The sequence below is a fragment of the Bombina bombina genome, chromosome 1 (assembly GCF_027579735.1).
Source record: "Bombina bombina isolate aBomBom1 chromosome 1, aBomBom1.pri, whole genome shotgun sequence".
Lineage (NCBI taxonomy): Eukaryota > Metazoa > Chordata > Amphibia > Anura > Bombinatoridae > Bombina > Bombina bombina.
The window spans coordinates 1,570,084,221-1,570,093,971 of record NC_069499.1 but is presented as its reverse complement, the minus strand read 5'-3'; the positions used below and the strand labels follow the sequence as shown (position 1 = coordinate 1,570,093,971).

The following is a 9,751-nucleotide window of genomic DNA, read 5'->3' as shown; positions in this document are numbered from 1 at the left end:
ATTGGGGTTCCCCAAGACACCCTTATCCAAAGTTCTTGAGTGGTGGCAGTGTAGTTAAACAGGGGTGGTGCAGGCTGGATTTGGGGGTTGATTTGGTGTCCCTTTATGCCCTTGTAGAAGTATAGGAATAAGGTAGCCATTGGCTGAGTGCTATTAACCCCTTCATGCCCACAGTCACAGCTGGTCAGATAGACTTAGCCGTAACATCTAACCTCAGACAAGTAATTACATTATTGGAACTCACTTTGATGTGGTCACTGTTTGTTCCCCGATGAGCTCTTCTCTCTCTTAATTACATATTCAGACCAACCATATTGTTCTAGAAATCATATTACATTACAACATCAAAACGTAGAACTATGTATTTAAATAAAATCCCACAGATGTGTCACTATTTGCATTACGTTAAAGACAACCTGCAGCACTTGACTGTCTCAGTTTAATTACCTCCTTATTTGACACACATCCGTAACTCCTTTTCTTTAATTTACAAGGCTCAGTTTTTTCACGTTCAAGGTCTTTATTCTTTAAGAAATGTTAATTGATCAGACAGCCAATGGCAAATCATAGGTTTCCTTTTCGTGTTTAGTAGCCACTGTGAAATACACTGCCTTTCTGACACATGCCATAGAGAATTCTGAATAAATATCGCTACAGGGCCCGAGGTATGTACAAATATCTCAGCCAAAAATATTATGTTTACAAATTTATATACAATAAAAACAAGAACAGAAAATTAAATGTAAACTGTCATATCAGAAGTTTAACAGTAAGAACAGTGTGTTGGAGAGGAGAAAAAAACCGTAAAGACATCAGAGATTTGAGGTTGAATAAGTGTTAAAATTAAGTGTGCTTAAAAATAATGTGCAGAGGACATTTCAAGATTAACACTCACAGCTCGGAGAGACCTCAATGATCTCACCAGGGAAGGATTTAAACGGGAAGGCCGAAATAATGCTGAAATATATTATATAATATCTATGTACATATAAACAAAAAAAGAACATTTATATTGAACTAAACCGAACGCTCTAGTGGATTTGCTCGTTATCGTTTGTGAGTGGGCTCCACAGAGACTGAGGCACATCAAGACAAAGGAAAATGTACACAAATAGAAAGCTCCAAAGGCTCACAATGTACCTAGTAATCAAACAGGTTGCTGAACAGCCTCAGTGCTGGCACTGCGGGGCGCACAGCATTGCTGCTTTATCTCAACATAAAACCGTTCTTGCAGGGTGAAAGTACTTTTGCGGAGATGAACTTCGCTGCATTCCCTGTAATTCAGCAAGGAGAGGGGAGATGAAGGTTTTGGAGCACTTTATCCCAAGCTTGGTACTTTCTTGGCAGGTGAGGAACATCCATTCTTCCTTCTTCACCTGCTGCGTCAAATAGCTACGGTCTTCCTACTAGACATAGAGAGACACGGGAGAGGAGGTATAACGCCAACAGAACTTTGTACTTCAAGTTTCCTTTGAGTTGGTACCACAACACTACACGATATAAGGAACTTGAAGCAATGTCCAAGGTGACGAGAAGCATTCGAATGGCAGCAGCAGATATTCAACTCTTTATTGCCAATCCAGCTCAAGTATATAGTTTAAAGTTAAGCATGTTTTGTTCTCTTATGAAACTGTAGAACCACAGTTATTATAGCAGTCCATCCTCTGGGCTCATATACTCAAAGGAATTAATCCTGGTGGTGACGGAGGTTTGGACCCTATTACTCCAGGAGGGTCGTATCCATTCACTGCCCTGAAATGAGACAGAATGATTTATAAAACATCAAAAAGGTGGTAGGGGGAATAAAAAAACAAACATTTGCAATCAAACGGGAGTATTCTTAACACCTTAAAAAGACAAAAAGCTGCAATAAAAATGCTCTAATTTATTAAATCATTATCTTACGGCTCTATTGCTGGCTTTGTGTTCCTAAAACCGATATGGGCCGGTGAGCAAATAACGAACATAATGTCTGTGTAGCTGTCAATCACATGCCCATGTCCGACTCAGGAGCAGAAATGCACAGCTAGTCTTGTGCGGAATTTAACACTTTTGTAGGAGTTAATAATCTTATAGTGATCTATAAGAGAAATAAGATTGTGCTACTGCAACTTTAGGTCTAAACTAAACCGACCAATAAGGGAGCAGAATAAATTAGAGGAAATAGTTTAGAATGGCTAAAAATGGGAACCAATTCTGTCGTTACATCATAACAGAGATCTGCCACACACGACTAAGCAAAACATAAACGTAGGACAAACACATCGATACATGACTCCACACCAGTCATGTATATAGCTGTAAGTGTAAACACATTTGTTATGGTGAGAAGGAGCCCAACGTGCAGGTCTGTCTACGTCTCACCTCTACAAGGGGAGTGTCTGCATTGTTAGCACTGCTCAGAGGGGAAACGTGAGTTAGGAGACAGCCCAATCCTGCAGCTGTTAGTAGTAACAGTTTGTGTTATTACCTCTTCAGATCAGCAAGCGTAAAACCCAAGGAATGATTCTAGCCAATATCACTGGCAGATACGGCTGCTCTCTATCTCTAGGTCACTTACTGCTTTTAGGAACAGCCAGGGCATTAGATGCCAAGACAAATAATCAGAGCAATTCAGGAAATCAAACTTCATAATAAAATTTGGTGAGTACAAAATGTATAACATTGTACTTGTGAGTATGAGCGGTCAGCAAGCACAATGCTGGTAAACAATGTACTTGTGAGTATGAGCGGTCAGCAAGCACAATGCTGGTAAACAATGTACTTGTGAGTATGAGCGGTCAGCAAGCACAATGATGGTAAACACTGTACTTGTGAGTATGAGCGGTCAGCAGGCACAATTCTGGTAAACACTGTAGTTGTGAGTATGAGCGGTCAGCAAGCACAATGCTGGTAAACACTGTAGTTGTGAGTATGAGCGGTCAGCAGGCACAATGCTGGTAAACACTGTACTTGTGAGTATGAGCGGTCAGCAAGCACAATGCTGGTAAACACTGTACTTGTGAGTATGAGTGGTCAGCAGGCACAATGCAGGTAAACACTGTACTTGTGAGTATGAGCGGTCAGCAAGCACAATGCTGGTAAACACTGTACTTGTGAGTATGAGCGGTCAGCAAGCACAATACTGGTAAACACTGTACTTGTGAGTATGAGCGGTCAGCAAGCACAATGCTGGTAAACACTGTACTTGTGAGTATGAGCGGTCAGCAGGCACAATGCTGGTAAACACTTTAGTTGCGAGTATGAGCGGTCAGCAGGCACAATGATGGTAAACTGGTACTTGTGAGTATGAGCAGTCAGCAAGCACAATGCTGGTAAACACTGTACTTGTGAGTATGATGGTAAACACGCACTGTACTTGTGAGTATGAGCGGTCAGCAGGCACAATGCTGGTAAACACTGTAGTTGTGAGTATGAGCGGTCAGCAGGCACAATGCAGGTAAACACTGTACTTGTGAGTATGAGCGGTCAGCAGGCACAATGCTGGTAAACACTGTAGTTGTGAGTATGAGCGGTCAGCAGGCACAATGATGGTAAACAATGTACTTGTGAGTATGAGCGGTCAGCAGGCACAATGATGGTAAACACTGTACTTGTGAGTATGAGCGGTCAGCAGGCACAATGCTGGTAAACACTGTACTTGTGAGTATGAGCGGTCAGCAAGCACAATGCTGGTAAACACTGTACTTGTGAGTATGATGGTAAACACGCACTGTACTTGTGAGTATGAGCGGTCAGCAGGCACAATGCTGGTAAACACTGTAGTTGTGAGTATGAGCGGTCAGCAGGCACAATGCAGGTAAACACTGTACTTGTGAGTATGAGCGGTCAGCAGGCACAATGCTGGTAAACACTGTAGTTGTGAGTATGAGCGGTCAGCAAGCACAATGCTGGTAAACACTGTAGTTGTGAGTATGAGCGGTCAGCAAGCACAATGCTGGTAAACAATGTACTTGTGAGTATGAGCGGTCAGCAAGCACAATGCTGGTAAACACTGTACTTGTGAGTATGAGCGGTCAGCAGGCACAATGATGGTAAACATGCACTGTACTTGTGAGTATGAGCGGTCAGCAAGCACAATGCTGGTAAACAATGTACTTGTGAGTATGAGCGGTCAGCAAGCACAATGCTGGTAAACACTGTACTTGTGAGTATGAGCGGTCAGCAAGCACAATGCTGGTAAACACTGTACTTGTGAGTATGAGCGGTCAGCAGGCACAATGCTGGTAAACACTGTACTTGTGAGTATGAGCGGTCAGCAGGCACAATGCAGGTAAACACTGTACTTGTGAGTATGAGCGGTCAGCAGGCACAATGCAGGTAAACACTGTACTTGTGAGTATGAGCGGTCAGCAGGCACAATGCAGGTAAACACTGTACTTGTGAGTATGAGCGGTCAGCAAGCACAATGCTGGTAAACACTGTAGTTGTGAGTATGAGCGGTCAGCAGGCACAATGCTGGTAAACAATGTACTTGTGAGTATGAGCGGTCAGCAGGCACAATGCAGGTAAACAATGTAGTTGTGAGTATGAGCGGTCAGCAGGCACAATGCTGGTAAACACTGTAGTTGTGAGTATGAGCGGTCAGCAGGCACAATGCTGGTAAACACTGTACTTGTGAGTATGAGCGGTCAGCAGGCACAATGCTGGTAAACAATGTACTTGTGAGTATGAGCGGTCAGCAGGCACAATGCAGGTAAACACTGTAGTTGTGAGTATGAGCGGTCAGCAGGCACAATGCTGGTAAACACTGTACTTGTGAGTATGAGCGGTCAGCAGGCACAATGCTGGTAAACAATGTACTTGTGAGTATGAGCGGTCAGCAGGCACAATGATGGTAAACACTGTACTTGTGAGTATGAGCGGTCAGCAGGCACAATGCTGGTAAACACTGTACTTGTGAGTATGAGCGGTCAGCAGGCACAATGCTGGTAAACAATGTACTTGTGAGTATGAGCGGTCAGCAGGCACAATGCTGGTAAACACTGTACTTGTGAGTATGAGCGGTCAGCAGGCACAATGCTGGTAAACACTGTACTTGTGAGTATGAGCGGTCAGCAGGCACAATGCTGGTAAACAATGTACTTGTGAGTATGAGCGGTCAGCAGGCACAATGCTGGTAAACACTGTACTTGTGAGTATGAGCGGTCAGCAGGCACAATGCTGGTAAACAATGTAGTTGTGAGTATGAGTGGTCAGCAGGCACAATGCTGGTAAACAATGTAGTTGTGAGTATGAGCGGTCAGCAGGCACAATGCTGGTAAACACTGTACTTGTGAGTATGAGCGGTCAGCAGGCACAATGCTGGTAAACACTGTACTTGTGAGTATGAGCGGTCAGCAGGCACAATGCTGGTAAACACTGTACTTGTGAGTATGAGCGGTCAGCAGGCACAATGATGGTAAACACTGTAGTTGTGAGTATGAGCGGTCAGCAAGCACAATGCTGGTAAACACTGTAGTTGTGAGTATGAGCGGTCAGCAGGCACAATGATGGTAAACACTGTACTTGTGAGTATGAGCGGTCAGCAAGCACAATGCTGGTAAACACGCACTGTACTTGTGAGTATGAGCGGTCAGCAGGCACAATGCTGGTAAACACTGTACTTGTGAGTATGAGCGGTCAGCAGGCACAATGCTGGTAAACACTGTACTTGTGAGTATGAGCGGTCAGCAAGCACAATGCTGGTAAACACGCACTGTACTTGTGAGTATGAGCGGTCAGCAGGCACAATGCTGGTAAACACTGTACTTGTGAGTATGAGCGGTCAGCAGGCACAATGCTGGTAAACAATGTAGTTGTGAGTATGAGTGGTCAGCAGGCACAATGCTGGTAAACACTGTACTTGTGAGTATGAGCGGTCAGCAGGCACAATGCTGGTAAACAATGTAGTTGTGAGTATGAGCGGTCAGCAGGCACAATGCAGGTAAACACTGTAGTTGTGAGTATGAGCGGTCAGCAGGCACAATGCTGGTAAACACTGTAGTTGTGAGTATGAGCGGTCAGCAGGCACAATGCTGGTAAACAATGTAGTTGTGAGTATGAGCGGTCAGCAGGCACAATGCTGGTAAACACTGTACTTGTGAGTATGAGCGGTCAGCAGGCACAATGCTGGTAAACACTGTACTTGTGAGTATGAGCGGTCAGCAGGCACAATGCTGGTAAACACTGTACTTGTGAGTATGAGCGGTCAGCAGGCACAATGATGGTAAACACTGTAGTTGTGAGTATGAGCGGTCAGCAAGCACAATGCTGGTAAACACTGTACTTGTGAGTATGAGCGGTCAGCAGGCACAATGATGGTAAACACTGTACTTGTGAGTATGAGCGGTCAGCAAGCACAATGCTGGTAAACACTGTACTTGTGAGTATGAGCGGTCAGCAGGCACAATGCTGGTAAACACTGTACTTGTGAGTATGAGCGGTCAGCAGGCACAATGATGGTAAACACGCACTGTACTTGTGAGTATGAGCGGTCAGCAGGCACAATGCTGGTAAACACTGTACTTGTGAGTATGAGCGGTCAGCAGGCACAATGATGGTAAACACGCACTGTACTTGTGAGTATGAGCGGTCAGCAGGCACAATGATAGTAAACACGCACTGTACTTGTGAGTATGAGCGGTCAGCAAGCACAATGATGGTAAACACTGTACTTGTGAGTATGAGCAGTCAGCAGGCACAATGCAGGTAAACACTGTAGTTGTGAGTATGAGCGGTCAGCAGGCACAATGCTGGTAAACACTGTAGTTGTGAGTATGAGCGGTCAGCAGGCACAATGCTGGTAAACACTGTACTTGTGAGTATGAGCGGTCAGCAGGCACAATGCTGGTAAACACTGTACTTGTGAGTATGAGCGGTCAGCAGGCACAATGCAGGTAAACACTGTACTTGTGAGTATGAGCGGTCAGCAGGCACAATGCTGGTAAACACTGTAGTTGTGAGTATGAGCAGTCAGCAGGCACAATGCTGGTAAACACTGTACTTGTGAGTATGAGCGGTCAGCAAGCACAATGCAGGTAAACACTGTAGTTGTGAGTATGAGCGGTCAGCAGGCACAATGCTGGTAAACACTGTACTTGTGAGTATGAGCGGTCAGCAGGCACAATGCTGGTAAACACTGTACTTGTGAGTATGAGCGGTCAGCAGGCACAATGCTGGTAAACAATGTACTTGTGAGTATGAGCAGTCAGCAAGCACAATGCTGGTAAACACTGTACTTGTGAGTATGACCGGTCAGCAAGCACAATGCTGGTAAACACTGTAGTTGTGAGTATGAGCGGTCAGCAAGCACAATGCAGGTAAAACACTGTACTTGTGAGTATGAGCGGTCAGCAGGCACAATGCAGGTAAACACTGTACTTGTGAGTATGAGCGGTCAGCAGGCACAATGCAGGTAAACACTGTACTTGTGAGTATGAGCGGTCAGCAAGCACAATGCTGGTAAACACTGTACTTGTGAGTATGAGCGGTCAGCAGGCACAATGCTGGTAAACACTGTAGTTGTGAGTATGAGCGGTCAGCAAGCACAATGCTGGTAAACAATGTAGTTGTGAGTATGAGCGGTCAGCAAGCACAATGCTGGTAAACACTGTACTTGTGAGTATGAGCGGTCAGCAGGCACAATGCTGGTAAACACTGTACTTGTGAGTATGAGCGGTCAGCAGGCACAATGCTGGTAAACACTGTACTTGTGAGTATGAGCGGTCAGCAAGCACAATGCTGGTAAACACTGTACTTGTGAGTATGAGCGGTCAGCAGGCACAATGCTGGTAAACAATGTACTTGTGAGTATGAGCGGTCAGCAGGCACAATGCTGGTAAACAATGTACTTGTGAGTATGAGCGGTCAGCAGGCACAATGCTGGTAAACAATGTACTTGTGAGTATGAGCGGTCAGCAGGCACAATGCTGGTAAACAATGTACTTGTGAGTATGAGCGGTCAGCAGGCACAATGCTGGTAAACACTGTAGTTGTGAGTATGAGCGGTCAGCAGGCACAATGCTGGTAAACAATGTACTTGTGAGTATGAGCGGTCAGCAGGCACAATGCTGGTAAACACTGTACTTGTGAGTATGAGCGGTCAGCAGGCACAATGCTGGTAAACAATGTACTTGTGAGTATGAGTGGTCAGCAGGCACAATGCTGGTAAACACTGTACTTGTGAGTATGAGCGGTCAGCAAGCACAATGCTGGTAAACACTGTACTTGTGAGTATGAGCGGTCAGCAGGCACAATGCTGGTAAACAATGTACTTGTGAGTATGAGCGGTCAGCAGGCACAATGCTGGTAAACACTGTAGTTGTGAGTATGAGCGGTCAGCAGGCACAATGCTGGTAAACAATGTACTTGTGAGTATGAGCGGTCAGCAGGCACAATGCTGGTAAACACTGTACTTGTGAGTATGAGCGGTCAGCAGGCACAATGCTGGTAAACAATGTACTTGTGAGTATGAGTGGTCAGCAGGCACAATGCTGGTAAACACTGTACTTGTGAGTATGAGCGGTCAGCAAGCACAATGCTGGTAAACACTGTACTTGTGAGTATGAGCGGTCAGCAGGCACAATGCTGGTAAACAATGTACTTGTGAGTATGAGCGGTCAGCAGGCACAATGCAGGTAAACACTGTACTTGTGAGTATGAGCGGTCAGCAGGCACAATGCAGGTAAACACTGTACTTGTGAGTATGAGCGGTCAGCAGGCACAATGCTGGTAAACACTGTACTTGTGAGTATGAGCGGTCAGCAAGCACAATGCTGGTAAACACTGTACTTGTGAGTATGAGCGGTCAGCAGGCACAATGCAGGTAAACACTGTACTTGTGAGTATGAGCGGTCAGCAGGCACAATGCTGGTAAACAATGTACTTGTGAGTATGAGCGGTCAGCAAGCACAATGCTGGTAAACAATGTACTTGTGAGTATGAGCGGTCAGCAAGCACAATGCTGGTAAACACTGTACTTGTGAGTATGAGCGGTCAGCAGGCACAATGATGGTAAACACTGTACTTGTGAGTATGAGCGGTCAGCAAGCACAATGCTGGTAAACACTGTACTTGTGAGTATGAGCGGTCAGCAGGCACAATGCTGGTAAACAATGTACTTGTGAGTATGAGCGGTCAGCAGGCACAATGCTGGTAAACACTGTACTTGTGAGTATGAGCGGTCAGCAGGCACAATGATGGTAAACACGCACTGTACTTGTGAGTATGAGCGGTCAGCAGGCACAATGCTGGTAAACACTGTACTTGTGAGTATGAGCGGTCAGCAGGCACAATGCTGGTAAACAATGTACTTGTGAGTATGAGCGGTCAGCAAGCACAATACTGGTAAACACTGTACTTGTGAGTATGAGCGGTCAGCAGGCACAATGATGGTAAACACTGTACTTGTGAGTATGAGCGGTCAGCAAGCACAATACTGGTAAACACTGTACTTGTGAGTATGAGCGGTCAGCAGGCACAATGATGGTAAACACTGTACTTGTGAGTATGAGCGGTCAGCAGGCACAATGATGGTAAACACTGTACTTGTGAGTATGATGGTAAACACTGTACTTGTGAGTATGAGCGGTCAGCAGGCACAATGATGGTAAACACTGTAGTTGTGAGTATGAGCGGTCAGCAGGCACAATGCTGGTAAACACTGTACTTGTGAGTATGAGCGGTCAGCAGGCACAATGCTGGTAAACACTGTACTTGTGAGTATGAGCGGTCAGCAAGCACAATACTGGTAAACACTGTACTTGTGAGT

The 9,751-nt window shown here is 45.3% G+C and overlaps 1 protein-coding gene across 3 annotated transcripts in view; it reads right to left on the bottom strand.

The window, feature by feature from the left end:
* Window positions 1–500: 500 nt before the first annotated feature.
* The window catches only part of NDEL1 (nudE neurodevelopment protein 1 like 1), a 94,449-nt gene continuing 85,198 nt past the window's right edge, over window positions 501–9,751 (bottom strand). For all 3 annotated transcript variants that reach the window (XM_053709878.1, XM_053709869.1, XM_053709860.1), the window contains exon 9: window positions 501–1,752. In XM_053709878.1, coding sequence (XP_053565853.1) covers window positions 1,671–1,752 — 82 coding nt within the window. In that variant the 3' untranslated portion in view covers window positions 501–1,670. The remainder of the gene's footprint in view (window positions 1,753–9,751) is intronic.